The sequence below is a fragment of the Ursus maritimus genome (assembly GCF_017311325.1).
Source record: "Ursus maritimus isolate PB19 chromosome X unlocalized genomic scaffold, ASM1731132v1 scaffold_X1, whole genome shotgun sequence".
Taxonomy (NCBI): Eukaryota; Metazoa; Chordata; class Mammalia; order Carnivora; family Ursidae; genus Ursus; species Ursus maritimus.
Window position 1 is genome coordinate 95,317,729 of NW_024423319.1, and position 26,621 is coordinate 95,344,349.

At 36.2% G+C, this 26,621-nt stretch overlaps 1 protein-coding gene and 2 pseudogenes across 1 annotated transcript; 1 reads left to right on the forward strand and 2 right to left on the reverse strand.

Moving 5' to 3' along the window:
- Positions 1–6,137, reverse strand: part of LOC103668298 — a 20,076-nt pseudogene extending 13,939 nt beyond the window's left edge.
- A 291-nt stretch (positions 6,138–6,428) lies between these two features.
- Positions 6,429–10,143, forward strand: LOC121103919 (annotated as a pseudogene).
- A 15,643-nt stretch (positions 10,144–25,786) lies between these two features.
- LOC103668217 (ferritin heavy chain-like) lies at positions 25,787–26,416 on the reverse strand. The gene has a single exon (XM_040625885.1). It carries the CDS (start codon positions 26,414–26,416, stop codon positions 25,865–25,867), a length of 552 nt encoding a protein of 183 aa, XP_040481819.1. The 3' UTR covers positions 25,787–25,864.
- Positions 26,417–26,621: the final 205 nt, after the last annotated feature.

Sequence of the window (26,621 nt, forward strand, 5' to 3'; positions counted from 1 at the left end):
CTTTCAGAATGCAATTAGATCATGAAGGTGGATCATTTATAAATGGAATTAGAGTCTTTATAAGCAGAAACATGAGGGAGATAATCTCTCTCTTTCTGCCACATGAAGACACAGCAAGAAGATGGCCAACTGCAAACTAGGAAAGGGTCCTCATGAGAACCCAGTCATGCCGACACCTTGATTTCGGTCTTCCCAACCTTCAGAACTGTGAGAAATAAATGTTTAAGCTACCCAGTCTTTTATTTGTTAAACTGGCCTGAACTAAGACATGGAGATTTTTTTAAAAAATTATTAAAACTAGAAAAAAGACAGAAAAGGTGGGCGGCACATCTTTTCAATGTTATTGTGACATTGTTTAATAAACTCAACCTAGGATTATATAATTTTCTAGGGGAATGTACCTGTGTTTGAGTTTGCTATTTACTATTTGATTAGAACTGAGACACTATTAAGTTACTTGCCAAAATGTAAGTTTCTCTCTGATAGAAAAGATTATCCTGATGGTTATGGTTTGATTGCCCCATAGGACAATAATGAGTTTTGTATCTAACCTGGCATCCCTACTTTAAAATATTTTAGATGGTTGTTAGACTATATAAACCCCTTTTTATGAAATGCTCTTGGAGCCAGTTTTACCGTCTGAGTGGTTTTCTTCATTAGTTAATGAGTTGAATAAAATGTTTATTTTATATTTGTATAAGTCATTTTTAACTTCTTTAAAGTCATAAGTTGACCCATATAAGGTATTCATGATTACAGAAGCTTACATTTTAATATAAATATAAGAGTTCATATGGGTATTCTCATAAGGCTTCAATACCACAGAGAAGAAAATAAGGCCAAAATTTAGTCTCCTTTTACCTTGAGTTATATTTAAATTTTCTGATACAGAGTTTAAATTAATTAGATGTGTATCCTGTAATAGCAAAGAGGATGACAGGCATTCTGAACGTAGATTAAATAGACTTAATGTCATGAACCAGAAATTGTCTCTAGAAATAACTGATCCTATTTTCCAATTACTTTCAGAAATGACAGAATAATAGTAAATCTGCCAAAACCAAAATTGTTTTTGGTAGATATTTTCCAAAGGGCATACTGTGAATATTAATGAAGCCAATGCAGCAATTTGTTTAGTCATTTCAATGTATATTTAGTAGCTGACTCAAACCCCACAGACCACTGAGAAATGGTGTTGCACAGAAATCAGAATTTATTTTTTAAAGATTTTACTTATTTCTTTGACAGAGAGAGAGAGCACAAGTAGGGGGAGCAGCAGGCAGAGGGAGAGGGAGAAGCAGGTCTGCCTGATGCTTGATCCCACGACCCCGGGATCATGACCTGAGCCAAAGGCAGACGCTTAATGACTGAGCCACCCAGGCACCCAAAAATCAGAATTTTCTACCCCCACAGGAGCAATACTGAAATTTTCCTCTGGCCAAGGTGAATCACTAAATACACTTGCACTTAAAAACTTTCCTGTGTAAAGTATGTATACTGTATTCCATAAGATGGAACTCTGGGGTCTTCATCAACCATTTGCTAAGACATGGGAACTAATGCAAATGTGAACTAATGGTTGAAAGAAAAAAAGCTGACCTTGTCTACAGGCAAAATTATTTGGAGGTGATAAAGTATTTTGTCACTTCATCTGGGTGAGAATGAAGTTTTCTGCTATCTTAATTTGAACACTCACAGCCTGTAGTCCTTAAACTGACCAACAATTATCAACATATAACATATATCTTACTTTTTTATTTGTTAGTTTTCTCTTTTCCTTACTAAAGTGTAAACTTCATGATGTCAGAGATTTTTGCCTGTGTTCTGTTTTCCTGCTATAACCTATCAGTTAATAAATGTGCCTGGTACATAGTAACTGCTCAATACACATATATTAAATAAATTGAATGAAGTAGATGAGTGAATGAATGGATGGGACTTATTTAAGTCCATTTAACACTATGACAATATAAGAATTTTTTTTTTCCCTTGGAGAGGGAGAGATGGGGGGTATGGGAGGGGCAAAGGGAGAGGGAGAAAGAGAATCTTAAGCAGGCTCCATGCCCAGAACAGAGCCCACATGGGGCCCAATCTCACAACCCTGAGCTCATGACCTGAGCTGAAATCAAGAGTGTGATGTTTAACTGAGCCACCCAGGAGCCCCAGTATAAGAAATTTTTAAACAGGTCCAAGTATCTCTCATTTTACGTTCCCTTTTATTACATAATAAGATTCATATGTTCTGAATCTTATTACTTTTATGTTAGATTTACCTTAGAGTTTATGTTTTTATTTTGCTTTACCAAGGCTTAATGTTTAATAAATGACAGAAACTGTTACCCCTGTCATTATTATATATTACCTCCTTTTAAATCCAATAATTTATAAAGTTTTTTCTTTCCATTTTGGTACTTTTCTTGTATATTTTTATAGGTCCTTTCAAATTCTGTTGTTAATCAGACAAAGTATAAATTAAAAATAAATATCAGTTACATCTAACCCATGAAAAATCTATTTTTAAAAACTCTGAAATGATTACTAAAATATTATTCACATACCTATTCTATCAAAACCCTTCAGAAAATAAAATACGTTTGTAAGAAATACTTCTTTCTACTTCGTATCAGTGAACAATTATGAATTTTGAATAATTAAATAATTCTCACAAAACTGTTACATTGGTAAGAGAAGTACAACATTTTCTATTGAGAAAAATATAATCAAAGGTAGTTAGTGTAGAAAAATCATTAAATATATATATAAATTACATTCTAATTTCTGAGTGGTTTTGCCTTCTATGTAGTGAGTTCAAATAAAAAATTACCGGCACAAAAATAAGTTGTTAGGTTGTATTACTTCACCATCAGTTTACATTGATCAAACATACTCATTTTCCCACAAATGCTAACTAATCAGTGTACAGTTGATTAAATGAAACAAAAGATCTGATATTGCCTATGAATATATATTTTGTCATCTACAGTACATGTTAACATTCTAATTGCTATTTTGAACTGTAAATATAAACATAAAAATATTACTGGAGTTTAAAGTTTAGTTGAAAGTACAAAAAAGGACAAAAACTCAAATACTGATAAGTGGTCTAAACATGACATTTATTTGCGTACCAAAAGAGTTTTTGTCAGTTAGTCTTTAGAATCTATAATAATTCTCCTTAAGAACACTGCAGATATTAAGTAGGGATTTTCAAGTTATAATGGCAGATAATGACCACTACTTTGCTCTCCATCCACTGGAATATGCATTAAATCTTCCAAAAAGTTTCAAACTTTTAACAGCATTGGAAACTAAGAATCTTTAATCCGCGAGGCTCAAAGAAGTATTATTTAATAAGCATATGTGAGCTCATGAGGCAGAATGTAGTAGACAACAGAGATAAGGAGGGACCATAAAAACTTCCATTCATCTATGTGTTAAATTGATTAAAAAAGAGAGAACTGTATTGTCTGTCCTCCCCAATCTGCCCCATTCATGCCTCTCATTTTATAATCAGTTCCATTCTGAGTTGAGGGAACTATAGGAATGGTGCCCTTTGGAGAATGTAATTATTTACCATCTCTGCAAATGGAAGAAAAAAAGAATTTCTAAGAATATCCAGAAACAGATCTCTACCTCATGGGCATACCAGGCAGTGAAACCAAGATATCCTTCTTTAGACTGGAAAACTTAAATATTACAAACAGCATTACATTACAAAAACTAAAGTTAAAATTATAAAACAGCAACGATAAAAACTCTTTTGCACCAGCTGCTGAATGGGCTAATTGGTTATCTCTTTGTTTTACAAATTAAGAAAATAATTCTAATAGTAATCTCACGGCGATTATAAGAAAGGAGAATATACTGATTTAGACCTGAAACTGATGTAACAACAGATAAAGTTTTATATCTTCTATTTCATAGATGTCACAAGTCACAAAAGCAACAACAATCACAAAACAAACCAAAAACCGAATCTTTAGGAGAAAGATGTACCACATGAGTAGAAATTAGTTTTAAGAAACTGATACTGTAATATGTTCTCAGTAAGAGCATTGAAAGCTATATGAAAACACAAGAAACCACGATCAAAATTGAGTTGATTTCAAAGTCAGGAAGAAAGAAGAGTTCAGTGAGACTAGGCAACATGGCAAAGATTTAATACTGCAGGCTAAAATTCATTCTTGAAAACCATAGTGATGGTGTTGGAGAAACTGATCCATCCTGTGGAGAACAAACCTAGGACACTTTCCCTGAACACAGAATAACAAAAAAAGAGGAAGACAATCACAAACTACAGGATAAGACATGGGGAAGATAGAATGAGAAAATTTATCTTCCCAAGGAGGAAATCAAAACCAAAGGGTAATGAAAGAAAATCAATATAAGATATAATTTAAGAAAACATTATACAACTGAAGAAAGGTTTGACTTATAAGACAAAGTGCTTACCAAGAAAAATACCTCATCTTATCCTAGTGAATTTGTAAAACATTTCAAGAAAAAATTAATAATTCTAAAATCAAGGAGGCAGAAAATCAGTCTTACTCCAAGGAATAAGAAAAATGACCTTTGAAACTTCTGCAATAATAAATGCAGAAGAGAGCAGAGTAAAATCCACAGTACTTTGAAAGAGAAAGAAAGTAAAAAATACTTAATATGCCAGATGGTTTGTCAGTTATGTTATGTGCATAGAGCAGAGAAAGTGAACCACCCATGTTCTCTTATAAGAAACATGTGAAGATATATTCTAGCCAGCACAAATATAGATTATTAATTTAGTCATCAAATATTTAATGATAGTTATGTGTAGTACCATTATTACAGTAGACACTATATTAGGCACTAAGGATAAAAATTTCACATAGTACTACAAGGTGATACTTGTACTTACACTTTGCTAGAGAGAAAACCAGGAGATATGACCCAGAGAGGGAATCAAAAAGGATCCTGGAGGAAGTTTTCATTGTATTGAGAACTAAAGAATGAGTAATAGTAATCAGAGTCATTGGGATGAAGGGGAAAATATTTTCAAAGATCCTGGGAAGAAAGTAACCATGACATGGCTATGGAACTGAAAGAAGCCACTGTGGCTATAGAGGAGAAAAGAGGATCATAGTGCCACATGATGCATGGGAAGTAGTAGGGACCAAAACATGCATGGCCTTACAGGCCATATTAACATTTTTGGTCTTTGTCTTAAAATCATGAGAAACCATTGACTGATTTACGGTAAGTGTGTGTATGTGTGTTTTGTCTGTGTATGAGGTACGTGTTCAAATTTATATTTTTAAAAGTTCACATTGGTTGAAGTATTTAGGAATAGATTAAAAGGGGACAATTTGGATATAGGGAAACCATCTATGACACCATTTTATTTGCATACCTCCAGAGACGATGAATTAGAGTGGTGGTGATGAAGACAGAGAAAGAACACATCTTAAAGATACACAAGACTGAAAACTAGGTTTTTGATGTGTGCAATTGATTAGACATTAATATCTTTTCACTAAAATATAACATAGTAGAAGAGGTGGGTTCAGTGTTGGGGAGAAAGTTACATGTACAGGGTGGGGAAATTCTAAGTGTAAGTGCCCTTTGAGACATTTAAATGAGAATCTCAGATTTCAAGAAAGCAGTTGGGTCTGGATTTCTGAGGAGAGTTCTCAGAAATACAAGTCTGTGAGTCATCATATGTGGGATTTATTAAAAACTTTGAAACTGGATAAGACAGAGAAAAGAGCTCACAAATATACAAGCCTGGTAAAGATGAACTGATACTAAGCTCTGAAAGAAATTAAAATTAAACTAAGAATAAATATTTTTGTAAATGTAATTTTTAAAAAGGATTCCTAAGAGAACATATATAATAAATGGCTTAATAAGATAGAGGTTTATTCCTTTTTCATCTAAAATAAGTTACATGTGTAGCAATCCAGGACTTAATTGGTACTTCCAAGGTTATCATCATCCTTAGAAAGTAATTTTGATTCTCAGGTTCTCCTTTGGCTCCAAGACTCTTGCTATATCCCTACTTTATGTGTCCTTATTCCAAGCAGGAAAAGGAGGAAGAATGTAGAAAATCCAGAAGACTTACCTGATTTATGCTTCAACTTGTTGCTCACTTTTGGGTGCATGTCACTGGGAAACGTAGTTTTGGGTTGAACACATTGCCATCTGGAATGAAATGTGCTTTCTGTGAATAAAGAAGAGAATAGGCACTTGGGAAGGCAACTGTGGGAAATCACTGTTATGCACTACTGTTTATGGTGTATATATTACAGACTCTCTGAATGAAATTTTGGCAAACTTTATTCAAATACTTAAATTCATACACACTTCGGATGGAGGGTTTTCACTTTTAGGAAGCTATTCTAACGAAACAGAGAAATTCTGTCTCACCAAGCAGATTTGGGAAGTTTACAGCTATGGTCACCCTGGTATTTAGATTGGAAACAATCCAAATGTCAAGAAAACCAAAGTTGTAGGTTCTGGATATCAACAAATTAATTCTTGAGTGGGGCATGGGATATAGTTGTCCCCTTAAGATAATTGAAATTGGAGTTCCTGGTCCCATTATTTTAATAATAAAGCTTCAGTAATTATATCAGACTGAAGTCTTTCTCTTAAGTTTTGAAATCTTATACTCTGGTCAGCTTTCCCAAAGTAATCTGTTTTTTCATTCTCACTTATCCAATGCTCTATAGCCTGGTGCCTGTTAAACACTGTATATTGATCTAGTCTGTTGTCAGTATTGGAAACAGGTAAGCTTTATCATCGTCTATTTAGTTTGTCATTAGGAGATTTCATGTCCTAGTTGATGAGAAATATGATATTTTGTCCATTCTTCATCTTTCAAAAACCATTTGAAATTTCTTTCTTCCTAACTATGGTGGGAGACCACCAGCTATATTCAGTTTGTTTCTATAGGATCTTAATTTTCCTAAACAATTTGGCTTGCATAACAAATATTGAGAAAGGTACAAATTTACTCTTCATAAAAAGATAATTACTTAACAGAAAAAGAATATTATGTACATTACACTCCTATATCATTAAAATTATCTATTAAATTAAGTTAAAATTACTAAATCACCTTTCATTGTATTATAACTTTCTTGTTAAACTCATATTAAATTTTCTTTTTATGATTATAACTAAAGAGTTATGCTTTTATTTACAGACTCACCTTGTTCAAAATAATTATAGTAGTACTGTTTCTGTTGTGCACATATCATCAAAACATAGACAATGAGGATCTTTTTTTAACTGAGTTCATATAATCCTTGCACTATCCCAACTATCTTTGAAATTTTCCTCATTTGGGGGCAGTCGTAATATGTTCCAGGTCAAAAGATCAGCTATTATCTAAGAAGTGCTAGTTCTTTTTTACAAAGGAAGAGAAGTTTTAGAAAGTAAATTCTGGGCATTGAGGGCTGTGGATCAGATTTTTGCACACAAGTAAGTCTGGTAGATAGGATGAGATTAATGGTGGGTCAAATTCAAGCTAGAACTAGAAAAGTTACTACTTTTAAAAAGGCCACAAGTTCACAATATTTCTAGTTTCATACTATTAAATATTTTTATTTGATGTGAAGTTTAGTTTATCAGTAACATGCACACTTAAATTATTAATCCTTCCCTAAAGTTTTAAATGTGCCCTTTTTCTTTTATAATTCTTATGCCTCATTGACTTCCGTTTTAGCGTCACTGCATTGTCTTTCACCATTGGTTACAGTAAGAGAAAGAAATGTTCTCTAATGTGTTTATTCTTTTTAGTCATCTTATTGATAGGTAGTGAAATAAAATATATAGAAATATAAGTTCATTTTATTTTCATATTGCAGAAATGAAATAAGTTCTAGTTTATCAAAGAGTGAAGTAATTATTTTTAAAGTAAAATGTTAAAGTGTGTGCTGTTATGTCTTGTGACATATCCACCAATTTAGATTTTAAGTTAAAAAAACTCATATGTGGGGCGCCTGGGTGGCACAGCGGTTAGGCATCTGCCTTCGGCTCAGGGCGTGATCCCGGCGTTATGGGATCGAGCCCCACATCAGGCTCTTCCGCTATGAGCCTGCTTCTTCCTCTCCCACTCCCCCTGCTTGTGTTCCCTCTTTGCTGGCTGTCTCTATCTCTGTCGAATAAATAAATAAAATCTTTAAAAAAACAAAACAAAACAAAACAAAAAACCCTCATATGTAGTTATTTTTAGCAAATAATTAGTGATATCTTTTTGTGTGCTGTTATGAAGCACAGCATTTACTATTTTGTAGGTCTCAATAATCCTTGAGCAAATATGATATGCAAATACATAATTAGCTACTTTATTAATCATTCATTTAAAATATTATGTACTCTGTATCAAACATTCTTCAAGGTCTAGGGATACAATAATAAACAAGATACTTACATCTCTTCTCCCCTAAGTTACAAAAACAGTTGAGAAAACATCCAGTTAAATAAATGATTATAATGTAGCTTGATGAATGTTATACATAGTAGGAGAAACTAGAATTTAAAAAAAATGATTATTTTATTTTTTAAAGATTTTATTTGTTTAACGCGAGAGACAGTGAAAGAGGGAACACAAGCAGAGGGAGTGGGAGAGGGAGAAGCAGGCCTCTTGCTGAGTAAGGAGCCTGATGCGGCCCGACCCCAGGACCCTGGGATCAGGACCTGAGCCAAAGGCAGACCCCCCAACACCTGAGCCACCGAGCCACCCCGAGAAACTAGAGTTTTATGGGAGCCTATTGCAATGGTACAGACCTGTCTTAGTGATAGTCTTCCTCTGAATGCCACATTTAGGTTAAGAAATAGAGAATGAATAGGACTTAGCCAGACAGAGGGTAAAGGTTGCATAGTGGAAGTGATGGCCTTACAGAGTGAATATCATCTATTTTTAGAAGTCAGATATTATCCAAACGGCAAAAGTAAGTCTTTGAAGGGACTTAGGCAGTGAATAATCAGATAACCATTTTTAGAAATGTTACTTAGACTGGCAGATGCTTAACCGCTGTGCCACCCAGGCGCCCCTCACCTTGAATATTTTTTATCACAGCTTAGAATCAGATATATCTTCAAGGACCCCTGGGAGTTCCTTTCAGTGTAAAATAATATTTGGAAATTATATCTGGTTGGTACGTTTGCATTTTCTCCTGGGCTACCACAGTTTTTTGAGCATTTTGAAACCTAAGAGATATGCATTTAATTTATTTTAAAAAGAAAAATTTTTTTTTACCTTTTCCTGCTACTCAGAGAGGAGTCCATACAGCATTGTCCTAGGTTCCTGTCAGAAACAGAACCGTTCACTGTGTCCGGACCTCGTGGCGTCCTGAAAATGAAGACGGAGGATGTCCTTAAATTTCTTGCAGCAGGAACCCACTTAGGTGTCACCAATCTTGACTTCCAAATGAAACAGGCCATCTACAAAAGGAAAAGTGATGGCATCTACATCATAAATCTGAAGAGAACCAGGGAGAAACTTCTTTTGGCAATTCGTGCCACTGTTGCCACTGAAAATCCAGCTGATGTAAGAATACTGGCCAGCAGGCTGTGCTTTAAGTTGTAGTTGCCGGTGGGGCCACTTCCATTGCTGGAAACTTCAGTAAGACGATCCAGGCAGCTTTCCGGGAGCTGCAACTTCCAGAAGTTACTATATCCCAGGGCTGACCAGTAGTCTCTTACAGAGGCGTCTTAAGTTAACTTGCCTACCATCGGTCTGTGTAACACAGATTCTCCTCTGTGCTATGCGGACTTCGTCACCTCACGCAACAACAATAAGCACCTGTTCAGTGGGTCAGACGCAGTGGGTTCTGGGCCCGGAGATTCTGCGCATGTGCGGCACCATTTCCCGTGCGCATTCTCCGTGGGTCCTGTCTGATCTCTACTTCCACAGACATCCTGAAGAGATTGAAGAGTATACTGCCGCTAAAAAGGCTGTGAAACCAGAGGAATTTCAGGGTGAAGGACCTCTCTAGCGCCTGAATTTACTGCTACTAAACTTGAGGTCACAGCCGCGTCCGAAGGCACGCAGGCGCCCTCTGTGCCTGCCAGTGGTTCCCTACTGAAGATTGGAGCATGTAGCCCGCCACCCCCACTGAAGACTGGTCTGCAGCCCCCACTGCTCATGCTGCTGAATGAAGAGTCACTGAGTGGTCTTAAATTGTTCTTCCATGGGCTCTTAAATAGAAAATGGAATATAAAGCTGGCAGCAAAAAAGTTTCTGAAAAAGTAAGTAAATAAACTACAAATTCATAAAACTGATTTCCCAAGTTTAAATGGCAATTATAGGATTTTATTTAATTTGTTTGATTTATATCTTTATCTTGTCTTTTATACTGAAAATCTTGGTCCCTAATGATATTAGTATAATAATGTATATGCTGTAATCTATTTTGTGTGTAGTGGAGTATGTCTATATGCTTATAATAGTTTTAAAATTATACTAACATTAAACTTCATAACAAGCCCAGTAGCTGCAATTTAAGATTTAGTGATCTTTATTTTTGGTCCCACTCAGGAGTATATTCAAGTCAAAATTCTATTTTTAAATTAATTGCGATAAATATCCTTGCCATTATGTTACCAATTTGATATAAAGTAACATTAGTGATTTTCAATTTGGTTTTTATTTTAGGGATTGCTTCACTTTTTAAAATTTAATGTTATCTTTCAAATACATAAAATATGAACAAAATTCTAAGGTCAAAACTATAAACAAGGCACATTAAAAAATACCAGCTTTCCTTATTCTTTCTACCACCTCTCTTTTGTCTTCTTCCTATCTAAAGTTTACTATATCTTCTAATTAATGCTTGGTTTATCCCTTCACTGTTTCTTTTTGAAAATATTAGCACATATGTGTGTATATGTGTATGAGTCTGCATATGAATTCTTACACCTTTGTTACTCAAGAGGTGTAACGTTTTTTCATTTTTTTGTACAACTGTTGGGCTTTTGCAAATAGTAGGACAATAAAGAGCCTTGTGCATTAGTCACTTAATATTTCTGTGAGTGTATCTTAGGGGCAGATTCCTAGAAGTGAAATTTTTGGGTCAAATGGTAAATGCCTGTTTAATTTTGCTAATTAATAATTTGCTAATATCAAATCTTAGAAGTGGTATGGTTTTGAATTTCTACTAGCAGTGTATGAAAGTGATTCTTTGGCGCCTGGGTGGCTGGAGTCGGTTAAGCATCTGCCTTCAGCTCAGGTCATGATCCTGGAAGTCTCACATCAGGCCCCTTGCTCAGCGGGGAGTCTGCTTCTCCCTTTGCCCCTCCCCTCTGCTCCCGCTCACTTTCTCTCTCTCTCACTGTCTCGTAAAAATGAAAATAAAATAAAATAAAATAAAATAAAATAAAATCTCACAGCCTTAGCAGAGTATGTTTTCAAAATGTTCATCTGTTTTTAGATATGATGCCTCACTGTAGTTTCAATTTGTATTTCTCTTATATATGTGATTAAGGGCCATTGCTGGTTCTTTTTCTGTGAAGTGTTTTCCATGTCATTTACCTATTTTTTATTTACCTATTTTTTTTTCCCTAAAGCTTTTGGGCTTTTTCTGCTTATTTCTTAGATGTTTTTCTTATTTAAAAGCAACGTTTGTCCTCTGTATGTGATTTAAGATGCAAATATTATATTCAATTTTGTCATTTTTCCTTATCTCTCCTACCCTCCCTCCCTCTCTTTCTCTTCTTTATTCATACCATGCACATTTTTACTATAAAAATAACCAGGAATGGCTTTTTGATTCTAGATTTTGAATCACAGCAAGGCATTTTTTACCTTTCCTAGATAATAAAAGAATTCACCTATATAATTTACTAGTACAATTTTATTTTAGCATTTAGATATCTGATAGTATTTTTAAAAATTCTCATGGTCTGCAGTGCATCTTTTGATATACAGCATTTTATTATTGGTTAATCATGAATATTTTTTAAATCTCTCATGATTTTTTTTTTTTTTTGGATGATGAGACTACTTTAAAAGTAGTCTGTATAGGGGCACCTAGGAGACTCAGTCAGTTAAGTGTCCGACTCTTGATCTCAGGGTTGTGAGTTCAAGCCCTGCATTGAGCTCCGTGCTGGGTATGGAGCCTACTTAAAAAAAAAAAAAATTAAAAGTAGTTCGTATAATACCACTTCTTTGACAATTTTTGAGACTTGGTTTTATGAATTAGGTGGTCATTTTCCTAAATGTTCAGTATGTACTTAAGTATTCTCCACATGTTGTTCCAGAGTTCTGCATACGACCACTAAGTAAATTGTGTAGAAATTTTGTTCAAATTTTCTGTGTCTTACTATTTCGTCTGCTTGGCTTGTAAGAAACTGAATTATGTTGATATCTTCTTCTATGTTGTTGGATTTGTCTATTTCAGCTTGTAGTTCTGGCCAGTTTAGCTTCACATACTGTAAGAATGTTTTACCATATACAAGAGTTAGCATTTTTGTATATTCTTAGAGAACTGACACTTTTCTCTATATAAATATGCTAAATCCATCCTGCTTAGGTCTATTTTTTCTGATATTAGAATAATAGACTTAACTGTAATTTCATTAGCGTTTTCTTGGTACATAATTATTAATTATTTTAATTTCAGTTTTTACTTGACCTTGGGTTTTGGGTGCATGTATTATAAAGACCATATAGCTGAAATTTGGTATTTTTATATACGCTGAAAATATGTGTCTTAATTAGTAAGTTTAGTTCATATATTACTGAGAAGTAAGGGTTAGTTTATCCCAGGTTGGTCTATGCAGGTTGGTCTCCAGAAAGAGTTCATACACTCCTATAAAGCTCTGTGGAGATGAGTTATGGTCTGGTGACTAAGACAACCACTCCTGGTACATATTAAGGTTTGGGCCCCCGCCCTGGGTTATATGAAGAGAGCATGTCAAATCTTGCTGCTATATTGACAATCAAATGGCTGCAGTCACATGGCTTGAACCAGAAGGGACAGATAATGCTACCTATCTACTACAGATGCTAAGATTGCAGGTTAGGGTTAAAGCTAAGGTTATGCCTTGTCAAATTACTGATTAGTCTGGCTCCTGATCTAGCCATGGAGGGACTTAATGCTTTCCATGGATTAATGATACTTAAAAGCTCCACAGCTCATGTGTGAGGACCTTTTTCCAGTCTGAAACCTACCCTGAAATTCTCTTCATTGCCCTAGAATTGAAAGGGTAACACAGGACATGCACACCAGTTAGTGCTTCTGTTTTTATGGGTTTTCCCCAAAAAACACTACTTTAGAAATGTCTGGTGTCTGGGCTTCTAGCCATATAAACTTTATATATGACAACACATAAATACTGAATGCCTGATTAGTTTCTATACGTTTGCTTTTTCTTTTAGGTTTGCTTTATATTCTCTGAGCTACTTTTCTCTCTCTCTCTTTTTTTAATTTGGGGATTAATTGAACTGTTTTTGTTTGTTTTCACATATCATTTCCCCATCTAGTGGTTTTGAATGTATATAACAATTTTCTTTTTTTAATAATTGATATATATATTTTTTAAAGATTTTATTTATTTATTCGACAGAGAGAGACAGTCAGCGAGAGAGGGAACACAAGCAGGGGGAGTGGGAGAGGAAGAAGCAGGCTCATAGCGGAAGAGCCTGATATGGGACTCGATCCCGTAACGCCGGGATCACGCCCTGAGCCAAAGGCAGACGATTAACCGCTGTGCCACCCAGGCGCCCCAATAATTGATATTTTTATCCTGAATATTTAACACAATTTAAAGTTAATAATTCAAACACCTACTGACCAATGCGAAGACCCCTAGAACTCTTTAACTTTTACTATCCCAATTTTTACATGTATTATATTAAGTATGTTGTATTTGCCCTCTTTTGAGCTCCACAGATTACAAGTTATTGTTGCTATTATTCTTATTTTACACAGAAAATACTTGTTAATATGCTTACTTTTTTTTCCTCACTGTTAAGCATTTTCATCAGTAAGTAGATTACTTAGAAGTCTCTTCAGTGTAGACTTACTTATGGTAAAATCTCTTTGTTTTTATATATCTTAAAATTTTGTTTGTTTTTCTCTCCTTGCTGAAAGACAGCTTTGCTAGAAACACACTATTAGGTTAACNNNCAATTTTTTTCTGAACGATTAGAAAATAATATTCCACCATCTTTTGGCTTCCGAGATTGCTATTGAGTTTTTTATCTGTTTTTGTAAGTGCTTTTTAAGTTTTTTTATTCATCCTTGGGCTTCTTCAACATTATTCTTAATATATCTAGGAATTGATTTTTCTTGACTATGCTGTATTTAGTGTCTGTGCTTTCCAACCATCCATTCACTCTTCATGTCCTTGCAGTTCCATCACTCTTGCCATACTCTCTTTAATTCCATCACTGCCAAATTAGCCCACTCAAAAGTCACCATACTCCACCAGATTGACAGTACAGTGTCTTTTACTTAGTTCTTGACCTCCCTTAGCCTGCCATAGTTATATATACTTCATTTACTCATTTGTTAAAGTTTTTTTTCTTGGGCTACTGGATGTGGTAGGCAAAATTCTAAAGATGCCTCCACCCCAAGATTCCTGCTCTTTGATTATTCAATCAAACACTAATCTGGGGACTGTTGTGAAGGGATCTTGGAGATACAATCAGAGTTCCAAGTCAGTTGCCTTTAAAATATGAAGATTATCCACGTGGCCTGACCCAATCAAGTGAGCCCTTTTAAAGTATGGTTTTCTCCAGTTGGTTACAGAAAGGGAAGTCAGGGATTCCAAGTGCAAGAAGGGACTCATTCACCAATGCTGGTTTAAAGATGGAGTGGAGAGTAGGGTACTATGTGTGAAGGAATGTGGGCAGCCTTAACTTGCTGAGAGAGGCCTCTGACCAACAGCCAGCAAGAAAATGTGGACCTCAGTCCTTCAGTCCAGTAGCTATGGTTGATTTCTACCAACAACTTCAATGGGTTTGGACATAGATTCTTCCCTGGAGTCTCCAGATAATAGATCAACTTGGCTGATATTTTGATTTTTAGACTGTGAGAACTTGTGCCCAGGCCAACATAACTGCAATAGAATAGATATTGGTTTAAGCTGCTAAACTTGTGGTAATTTGTTATGCAGCACTTGTGTGCATAAAAATTTGCAAAGAGGATAGATCTTACGTTAAGTGCTTTTATAACAACAACAAAAGTATTCTGAAAACAACAGAAAATTAGTATCTTGGGCTTCCGTACTCCTGGCTCTCCTCTAATCATTATGACCACTCTTTCTCTGGCTTATTTTCTGGGTTTTCTTCCTTTGTCCAATCCTTAAAAGCTGGGTTTTTCCATTGATTTTCAATCAGTCACGACCTTTATAATTTTGTCATCCAAAACAAGAGAGTGTATCAATCTATGCAAAAGTTCTCTCTTTCCTTCTCCTTTATGAGGGAATTGAGTTCATGTTTTTGTGTTTAAATAGCATTTGCAAATCTTGAGTATTCTTTCATAATTCTTCAACTTAAAGAAAAAGTTAAGGATAAATATATAGATAAATATAAAGAATACAATGTTTTAAATTTGACACTGAAACTTTACTTACAATTTAATTGACTCCATAATTTTTTAAACTATTCTGTTTTCTTTGATTTCTTTTCCAATCCCATTCTGCCCTTATTGTCTATGTGATAACATGTAGAATTTAATATTTTTATTAGGATTGTTTTCTCATTGTTTCAAGTATATGTGTCTCCTCTCCCTAAAAGTGAGGAATTCTTAGGTTTCTGAAAGTAGGGACTGTACCCTATTTTGAAACTCCACCTGAAAGAGATTACAGTTATTGGAACATTAAATATGTTTAATGCAAATTTTCAGACTTACAGAGAAAATGAGAACTAAAAAGGGGACTTCTATAATAAAGGGAAAGATAGGGATGTGTTTGCATTAGTTCCTACCACCACATTACCTTGAATTTCTCTCCACTGTCAACATTTTAACTCAGAAATACCAATACCACAGTGCCACAACAGAGAAAGATGAGGATCATACTCTATTTTTTTACTTTCTTTACCAAAAAATGCATAAATTTATGTCCAGCATCTTCTGTATATATCTACTCTAGCTATTTTCTCTTGGGCCGTATTAAGACACAAGGTTTTTCAAAGCAGAGCCCTTGATTTGTTTTGACAGAGACAGCACAAGGGACATTTGACAAATGCTAAATAATCAACACCTAAAGATGCCTGACAGAGCTAGCAAATTTTGCCCATTTAACTTGCTCTCTTTAATGCCTAGCCTAGTCTTGTGCACAGCTACAAGAATATAGATAAGAATATCCTGAGGGCCATGGACTATAGAGGCCTCAGGTCATATCTGGCCACTATGCTTCTCCTTGTCCCAAATCTGAATTTATTCATGGTTAGTTCTGCTTGCTACTATAATCAGAAAAGCTAAGGAGGTTGTATTGAGACTAGAGGGAAAAGATGTGATGGATGTAGTAACACTAGAAAATGATGAATAGTCCTACAGCCTCTCTGGGCAAGAGGTTTCAAAAGAATGCATACAAAAGAATAGATTTTCCTGTGCTGTGAATGTATTGTCAAGAAATAAGCTACTTAAAATGCACCTTTTAAATGTTCTCATTTGTCTTTTCTACATATCTCAACACACTCTTTTGCAAAAGCAAAATACCACAGCCTGATTAAATATTAAAAATCCCCACACAGAGTCTGTGATAAAATGTTATAAGTGTCATCAAAGGCATTTGAGAATATTGTAATACAAGTTAAGTGAAAATAAAGGCCGAGAACTATAGCAATGCAATGATTATTGATAATAAGATGATAATACTAACTACTATATATTAAACATTTTCCACCTGCTAGGCACACTGCTAAGCAGTTTATATAAATTAGCTCATTCAATATTTTTTAAAAGTATGGTTATGTAGACAAATGATAAAATGGAGGAAAGACTTGTCAAAAGTTATATAGCAAATACAGAGTCAGGATTTTAACCCATTGGTGTTTTGCTCAAATTCTTAAAATCCATGATATACTGCCTCTCAAAAAGATTTACTATTGATTTTGAACGTATTTTTAGAAATTGAGGGGCTTTTGTTAAAGATTTATATTTTATCTCATACTATTTTCCTAGTGCCATCCTAAAAATTACTGTTTCAGAAAGAGAGATGTGCTTCTGAACTACATTATTATGCATTTACCTCCCATATCTTATGTCAAATGATGGTAGTGGATAAATTTTGAGAGGATTATGTGAGGTATATTTAAGCAAGTAACATGTCTTCAGGTTAGATTGTAAGTGAAGATGACATAGATAAAGGGAATTAGTGTGAAAAAAGGCTTCATTTTTCTAGACAAAAATATGTTCAAGCACAAATTGAAAATGTGGATCAAATTCAACGTAACTCTAATTTTTAAAATCTATTGATGTTGAAAGAAGCAAGTACAAAGTCATACTTTTTCCTTTCTGTAATTCTGATGGTTTTTTGTCTCTGTAGTTCATGTACTAATTTGAATATCATGTTAATGGAGGTACTAATTTTCTTTCGTGGTGTTTAAATGGCTATCTTTTACATGACAAGCTTATAATGACTCATTAAATAGGTAACATGTTTTAATAGATTAAGCCCAAAAGTTACTATACTTTTTCTGTTAGATGTGTACTGGATTTTGGAGATGTGATTCTATAATTTTCAGAGAGAAGAAAAGATTTGCAGAAAGTTCTGATCAAATATCTGGTATATAATATTAAATGTTGTGATAACCATCTTCAAAGAGATTTTGGAGCAGGTAGTTTCAGCCAGCATGGAAGATGTTGGTTTTCTCTGTATAATGGGTCTTCACAGAAGGTTTGATTGCAAGACAGGGGGCCAGTCCTAGAGAGTTTGGACCTGGAACTATATGTACTCACCAGAGAAATTGCTAGTGAGGTGAGGAAGTCCAGCCAGACAGGAAAAGTCAGTTATTGTGAGAGAAACTGACAAGTAACCAACCGGTCAGTCTGAGGTGCTACAGTAATAGCTGGTGTACAGGGCAAAACCCAGGAATCTACAGGGAAGTAATATATTAAGATGTGGTAAGCAGACAGGCCAATTACTTGTCAACAGATGCAAGGAAACAGGCTAGCCCTAAGGCATGGAGTTTGAGGTTCAGAATCAGGTCTCAAGTGGCAAGGATGGGGGCATGAGAAAATCAGAATCTCAATCCTGAAGAATCCCTTGCTGTGCTGGGTTGCTTATCAAGGTCAGGACAAATTACAGAGTTCAGATAGGAGACAGAATCATTGGGTGAGGACTTGATCCCTGGGAGGAATCAAGTTACTAGAACTAAAACATAAAGTAGAACTACAGGGGCAGCTGGATCAACTGACTATTGATCACAGTCATGACTTCCCTCTCCAGCAAGGCTTGAAATCTTTCTAAACTTGAGACAGGGCCTGTATGTTGGCCTTAGTGACTATAGGCAGAAGATTACATGAGACGTTTTCCAAGTCTTCTGATCATAATAAACCAGAACGATTAGGGTAAGTTTTCACTTTAGGACTGATACTTAAGGCAATAGACACATCATTCACTTTGGTTTAGGTTGAAGTGGTTGAGCAATCATTTTCACTATTAGCAACATATACATGATAAAGGAAAACATGGATAGAAAGAGCTACAGCTCAACAAACTAAATTGGAAGAATTGTAAAGAGGAGAGGTACAAGAAGGTTCAAAAGGTTACAATGAAACACCCTTCAAAAATTATGCTCCGGACTCATAATGCACTAATGATTTGATCAGCCTGGTAGTTTGCTGCTTTAAGAAAACATTTGTCAGCTTCGTACTGAAGAACTTACTTGGCTGGGGGAAGGGAGATTTTACTTTTACTTCTGATTATTCACTGTCTAGAGATGAGAATTATCTGGGCCTTTAGTTGCTTCCTGAACAATAAATAGAAGAAATGAGATCTCTTAGAAATACCTAATTAAGTAGTTTTCTATTTAAGGAAAATTTTTGTAATAATACACACTTGCTAATAGTACAGAACTTGGAAAATGTTAGGTTAGTTAAAAACTTAAATTATCGCCTTAAAATTCTAATCACATATTTGCTTCTCAATCACACCCACACACAAAGATTATGATCACCATCAGAAGAGACATCTTTGAACATGAAGTCCAGTGATAAATAGCTGTAATTTCACATATATCACCCCATTCTTCAAACTGTAATAATAATTTCAGTTCCCACTGTGGACTTCAGATTCTAATTTATATTTTATATTAAATATATTAGTCTCTTCCAACAAAAATGAGATAAGCAAGCATATTATCACAAAGTAAGAGCAATGACATAAATTTGCACATTTTGTAACTTTAATGTACAAACCAGCTCATTTAGTTTGATAAGCATGTGTGGATTTTTTTTTTTTTTTTTACTTCAGCCAATACAGAATTTTATGTCCCTTTAAAAAAGAAAAATAAATATATCAGTAGCATTTGAGGATTTTGTACAGCTGGGGAAAGAAATGCTGACACAGCAAGCATTGAGAATTTGGTGCTGGGATAATGTTTGCACAAATATACATCACTTTCTTTTCACCACTCAGAGCCATGGCATTGCTGCTGCTTGGCCTGGCAGCTCGATTATTTCCCATGCTGGTACCTGCTGTTCTATACCTTGATGGACTTAACCACCCAAGACAAAAGTATACATTTGTTCTCCAAATGACCATGGAGTCTTTTGAAGGAAAGTGAAGACCAATTCCCGAACTTCCTGTTTTCTTCAAATAACTCATGATACATTGTATATACTTCCTTTATTCTTTTTCTCTCAGGCCCCAAATCAGCTGAATCATGTTTTTTGTTTTTAAACAAACACATTTTAAACTGGCTTTGCTCAAACCTTAGATACACGCTCACAGTCAAATTTTCCAGTTCTAAAAATATCTTAACACCTTACTATCTAACACCTTGACCTCCTCATCTTTCACATTCTTAAGATGTTTTGGCATATATGTTTTTTCTAACACCAGCAGAAATCTAGGGTTTTACCACTGAAGAGGCCTCTGAACTGCGAAGTACCAGGTACATAACCTAATACTTACCTAAACCTAGCCCTAACTCCTAACTCTAAATCTAAATTTAACCCTAACCCTCTGGAGAGGTCTCTGAATGGCAAAAATAGCAGGAAGATACACTATCCCTAACCCTCGATCTGAAGAAAGTGGCTTCCTGAACATGTGATAAGAAAAGCTGAGAAGCAGCCAAAAAAAAAAAAAAAGTTTTGGCATAGAAGGCAAAATGTCTGAATGAATTTTGCAATTATAACAACAAAGGGCTGTATGTAAGGTGAAAATTAGAAAAAAGTGACCATCATGATATCACATTATAAAGTGCTATGGAAATGTAGGTAGTTTTTTTCATTTATTTAAGGTCTTGGCATCCTGCAGACATGAAATTCAGAACATAAAGCAGATCACCTAGATGTACAGAAAAGAGCCCATGTTGATGCTAGTGACACTTTTGATAGCCTCTTTGCTCAGTTCCTAGAACTTACTAACTCCAGTAACCTCCACTTTTCTCCCTTCTATTCATGATCAGGTTCACACTTTCCTGACAGCAGAGCACCACCACTGAAGTCTCAATGAATCCTTTCTACCTCTCCGTCTTGTTCTTCACTCCCTTCATCTTCTCTAGTCTCTTATCTTTCAGCACAGTCCTAGAAACACACTCTTTCTGCCTTGTCTGAACCTGAAACAGACAGTTTCAGTGCTCTCTTCAGTGACATCCTAGATTTGTTCACCCCCTTCACCTGGCTCGCCAATTCCTTTCTTTTAAGTACAGAGTTCTGTTTTCTCTGGCAGAAAACAAAAGGTTTAGGTGCATTCTCAGAGAAAGTACTTTAACTATGTGGATGTATCCTATCATAAATTCATCCTCTCCTTCTTTGCTAATAATGACTCTTGGAACCTGCTATTCTCACTCTCTCTATGATGTTTAGAACCAGAAAAGCAAACTTTAAGGGAATATAGCAAAAAGAGATGCCATTTTCTCATATTTTATTAGAGGCCTCTAGAGGAAAGGGATTGAAAATCTTTTTTTCAAAATGTGAGATTCAGATTAGTAGCAATAGAGTAACTATGCTCTGTTACTAACCACAGAATGTTGGATTGGTGGGCACCTGGGTGGCACAGTCAGTTAAGCAGCAACTCTTGGTTTTGGCTCAGGTTGTGATCTTAGGGTTGTGAGATCAAGCCCCACATTGGGCTCCATGCTCAGAGCTCGGAGTCTGCTTGTGACTTTCTCTGTCCCTCTCCCTCTACTCTCCCCACAACCCCTGCTTGCACGTGCTCACTTTCTCTCTCTCTCTCTCAAAAATAAATTTTAAAAAATATTGGATTGGAAAATCAATGCTCATTCATGTACTTTTTCTCACTAAGCATTATATTGATTGATTAAATATGCTCATTCTACTAGCCATTTAAAATAATCTCTTCTATTTGCATTTAATCTTTCTATTTTTATTTCCTATCTCCAATGAATTTCTTTAGAAAATCCCAGCAATTGACTTCTGCCCAATCACAGCCAGGGTTCACTTTTTTGGATTTGTGCAGTTATATTAATACACAGTGGAAGGCTCTGTGTCCAAATTTACTATGCTTTGAATAATTCCAGAAGTCTCTTTGACTTTTTAGACCAGAGGCTGTGTCAGTTTGTATTATTGGTACTTAACTGCTTAATCTGTTACAGGTTTGTATTGCTGGATTGAGATTTTTATAAGTACAATCAGGCTTGTATGATTTCTTCCCTACTAATATCTCACAGCAAACTTTGTCACATTATCATAACTCATAGGACTTGTAAGATTCTCATTTAGTTATTACCATATAGACTAATGGTTAAGTGCCTAGGTCTTCAAGTTAGACTATGTGTGTTCAAATTCAAGTTCAGCCATTTATTGTGAGACATCAGAGAATTAATGTATCTCTGAGTTCACTGTGATCATCTATAAAATGGGGATAACAATAGTACTGCCTCTTCTGTGGTTGTAAAGCAGAAATGAGGTAGTTCGTGTAAATGTCATAATTTGATGCCTGATAAGTGGCAAACTCATTAAGTGTAAGCAGTGTTTATTAAGGGATGCAAGTGATGATGCTGTAAAAGCCTTCAACGAGTGTGTGTATTTTTTTCTTATATAAAAACCTGCCATTAAGGCTGCCCTAAAGTTTTTTTTAGGTTATCTTTACCTATAGATTTCTCACAGATTCAAATCTACAGTGGAAATGAGGTTGTGTGTGTGGTTTTTTGTTTTTGTTTTTTTAACTTTGAAGACGTTTTGAAGCAGTCCTTAAAAAGACTCCTGTGTGATCCACACTAGTAAAATATACTTTCAAGTGCCTCCTCTTTCTCCAGGCAACAATAGCATAAAATATGTAAACATATTGCTGAAATTTAATCTGTTATTCATGGTACATTATTGCTCTTCCTCAAAGTTTCTGTCCCCCTCAGGTAACATCCCTCATTACCAGAAAGAGGAAATTTCTGAACATGTTATTTTGACAGCATAATTTACCAAGATGATTGTCATTATGATGATGCTTTAGATCTGTTTAGTCCACTGTTCTGAGCAGAAGAATAGCTGGCTTATATTCTTCCTCATACATTATTGAAAAATGCTACATTCCCATTTGTGAAATTTTGTTGAATGATTGTGTAGCATACCTCTTTGTGGAGAGTGATAAATGAAAACACTCTCTGCCTATACTCCTGATTTAATTAGTTATTAAAATCTCATATTGGACTTCTATTTTACTCTTAGAAAATTGGCAAAATGCTAATACATTTGGTTTAACTAGGCCATGTTCGTTTCTTATTTAATTTTGATTCCCTTGCACAAACTCATTTATTAAGAATAAATGCTTGTTGAATCAAATTAAGTAGCCAAACAGTAGACAAATGAAAGTTGTGGTTAATAAGATGGGCCAGACTGAGATAACTGTTCTTGTTGAGAAGCTTACTTTAATCACCTTGTTATTTTCTAGCAAAATATAATCATTTATTAAAATGATAGAATATTTTCCATATATAGAAGATAATAGCTTTGTATTATGTTGATATCTGCCTGAGAATAAAATAGGCACTTTATCAAATTCATTGGAGTTGTCATGAGAATTGATACCTAGAACTAGTTGTGGGAACAAATTTAAATGAAAAAATCTGCAAGAGTTCACATTTAGATATTGCCTCATGCCCACTATTGTTTGGGAATAACGCAGTTTCAATTTTAGAATTGCATCACGTACTTTAGGGCTGGAGAGAAACTTGATAGGTCTTCCATTGAACCTAGAGAGGAACATACTACAATAGGGTACTCATCCAAAATCAAATAATGATATAGATAATGTCGATGATCTCTATTGGAGGAAAAAGTTGGTAGTGTAAGATGCTGCACACTAAGCACATTACTCATTATATATGTACTTAACAATCCTGGACTTGACTAATAAAATGCTTTGTAGCATATATGCCTTATTTTTTTCTCAGAATTAAATGTCTGAATTTTGAGGAATTTTAACATGCTTTGGTGAGAGGAATAGGCAACTCATTTCCAGAAAATTCAGGCACCAACTACTTTTCACCAAAAGGTTTATTATTGACCAAAATTTGGCAGTCTAATTTGGAAAGTCAAAATGAAGAATTCTGCTATTCGTAAGAGGAATACATGGGTAGAAAGAGGTGAAGAATATAAGTTACTTAGCAGTTTTTTTTTTAAAGATTTTATTTATTCGAAAGAGATAGAGACAGCCAGCGAGAGAGGGAACACAAGCAGGGGGAGTGGGAGAGGAAGAAGCAGGCTCATAGCGGAGGAGCCTGATGTGGGGCTCGATCCCATAACGCCGGGATCACGCCCTGAGCCGAAGGCAGATGCTTAACCGCTGTGCCACCCAGGCGCCCCTACTTAGCAGTTTTGGACCTTCTCTCAACTTTGATTTAAATATTGGAGAAATAACAGTGTTATCATTTCCAGAAGCCATCTCTTAGAAGCAGAAGTTAGAATATGATGGAAAAATACAGTGTTGGGAGTTATCCGTTAGGAAACCAAATGAAAGGTGTGTAATATCTATCCACCCCCTAGTGAGGGCTCTGTATTACACTTCTGCCTTAAAACTTATTGTGCTGGAAACTTCACAGCAAAGATTCCAGTTTTGCATATGACTTTTTAGTGAAAGTGAGTGAGGTTTAGCTGCCAGGTATGTGCTTCTTGAACAACAGACAATGAGATCTTTTAATGTTATTTCCAAAGCTATTTTCTTTGGAATACTGTTCTGTGAGATTTGGTAGAAAAAGTACCCTATGATAGAATGTTTGGGAAAGGATGAATATTTTATCCCCTTGTTATAAATTCACTGTATATATATTTTTTACATTAAAGACTTGAAATTCCTAAACAAAAACTGAAAAATAAAACAAAAATTCCTGCTAATTCAATGAATACAAACATTACATATCTATCTATCTATCTATCTATCTATCCATCTATCTATCTATACATATGTGTGTGTTTATAAATACCCATGGATCCATTTCTCACTGAACACCTGCTAGTATTTTGTGGCACTGGCTGATACTGAACAGTCTTGGAAAGGCTGGTCTAAGGAATTAAAACCTGTAAATTATAAAGGAAATACTTTTGAGTGAAAGGGATGCCTGTGGTAGCAATCTTCAGCTACTCTGTATTTCCATCCAGGTAACTTAAAAATTTTTATTCCTTTCAGTGGACTCTGTCCTAGGGATAAAGAAAAAATGCCACTTACTACTCTAGAGGAGCTATTTACTGCAAATAATTACAGTGGGGCCTGGTAAAGGTGTAATGATAATAAGAAGACGTACTAGCTTAGGTTTTCTTGGTAGCAAATAACAAAAGCCAAATCACAGTTGAATGCATGAAACCCAAAGACAGAAATATAACCAGGCTCAGGAAAGGTCTAGAAAGCAGCTGTATCATTTCCAATAATGCAGTGCTTTTCAACAAAGAATGTCTTCCTAAGAAAACATTCAGAATCTTATCTGGAGATTCACAATGTACTCTGCTGCTGGTTGGAGTGTATACATATACATATGATACATATTAAAGAAAACATACATAAGTGGTTGTTTTGTAACTGCAACATGTATGCCAGGCATTGCTAACCACAGGAAGTTACTGCCAGTGTTTATGTTGATGCTGGCCTAAGACTTGTTTCCTATTATCACTGTTGCCCAGCATGATCTTGTCAGAGATACTCTGACATTCTGACTTCCACAATCTCTATCTTGCTACACAGATTTAACCATTAGTATTTGCAGAATTTAATGAACATAAACATTTCAGGTAAAGCCAAGATCCCCTTTAATTCCTACCCAATGCCATTCCCTTTCCTTCTTCCCCAGATGCAACTGCAGTCATGATCTTCAGGCCACGTTTCTATACTTTTACTATTGACATGCACTTAATATTCACCAGGGCCCCACCTCACCCCACTCCACCTCGATCCTCATATACCCACATCGTTTATGGGGGAAGAGAGATATTGTATTTTCCAGGGTCCTGTGGAATACCTTCTCCCTCCATCTTCAGAGATCCTGAGCTGCATGTGGATGGGGCATGGGTGGGTAGAGGGACTCCTGGTTACCTATTTTAAAACTTAAAAGGTGAGAGATTTGCACACATGAATCAACAAGAGACCTTTATTTATTTAGGAACCAAATAACTTTATTGGAAGAAAGGGCAAGACTGGAAGAAAAAAACTGGAACCTTTTGCAAAGCCAACACTGCAATATGCATGCTCGGCATGGTGATCAGGGAAACCAGGTGATCACCATGCACCCTGTGGCTATAGGGAAAACAGTCCCAACTCAGTTCTTATTGTCGCTGTCACCCAGGGTGAGCTTGTCAAAGAGGTAATCCGCCATGCCGTCTTCCGGAGCCCCCATCTTGCGCAGGCTGGTGACATAGTCCGCCAACTCTTTGATGGACTTGACTTGCTCGTGCAGGTAGTGGCTCTCCAGGAAGTCGCACAGGTGGGCGTCGTTCTTGTCGGTGGCCAGCTGGTGCAGGTCGAGCAGGCTCTGGTTCACGCTCTTCTCCAGGTGCAAGGCGCACTCCATGGCCTTCAGGCCGCTCCCCCAGTCGTCGCGATCTGGCTTCTTGATGTCTCGGAGGTGGATGCGGCCCCCGCGCTGGTTCTGCAGCTGCATCAGCTTCTCGGCGTGCTCGGTCTCCTCGCGGGACTGGTGCAGGAAGAACTGGGCGAAGTTCTTCAAGGCCACGTCGTCGCGGTCAAAGTAGAAGGCCATGGACAGGTACACGTAGGAGGCGTAGAGCTCCAGGTTGATCTGGCGGTTGATGGCGGCCTCGCAGTCAGGGTGGTAGTTCTGGCGCACTTGTGAGAGCGGCACGGTGGCCATGGCTGGCGGCCCGGGCATCAAGGCAACGGCAGCGCGGAAGCGAGGGCTGCGGGGCCGAAGTCGATGGCGGCAGGTGCTCGGCGCCTTTTCAGGGTGGGCGACGAGGGAGGCTGGAGGTGGGCAGGCTCCTGGGCTGGCAGCTCAAGAGCTCTGGGCTGGAACCCGAAGGTGGGTCCGTTAGCCGGGAGTTGGGGGTGGGGTGAAG

Coding starts and splice junctions, on each gene's coding strand:
- LOC103668217 (XM_040625885.1), bottom strand. CDS start 26,416: ATGGCCACCGTGCCGCTCTCACAAGTGCGCCAGAACTACCACCCTGAC.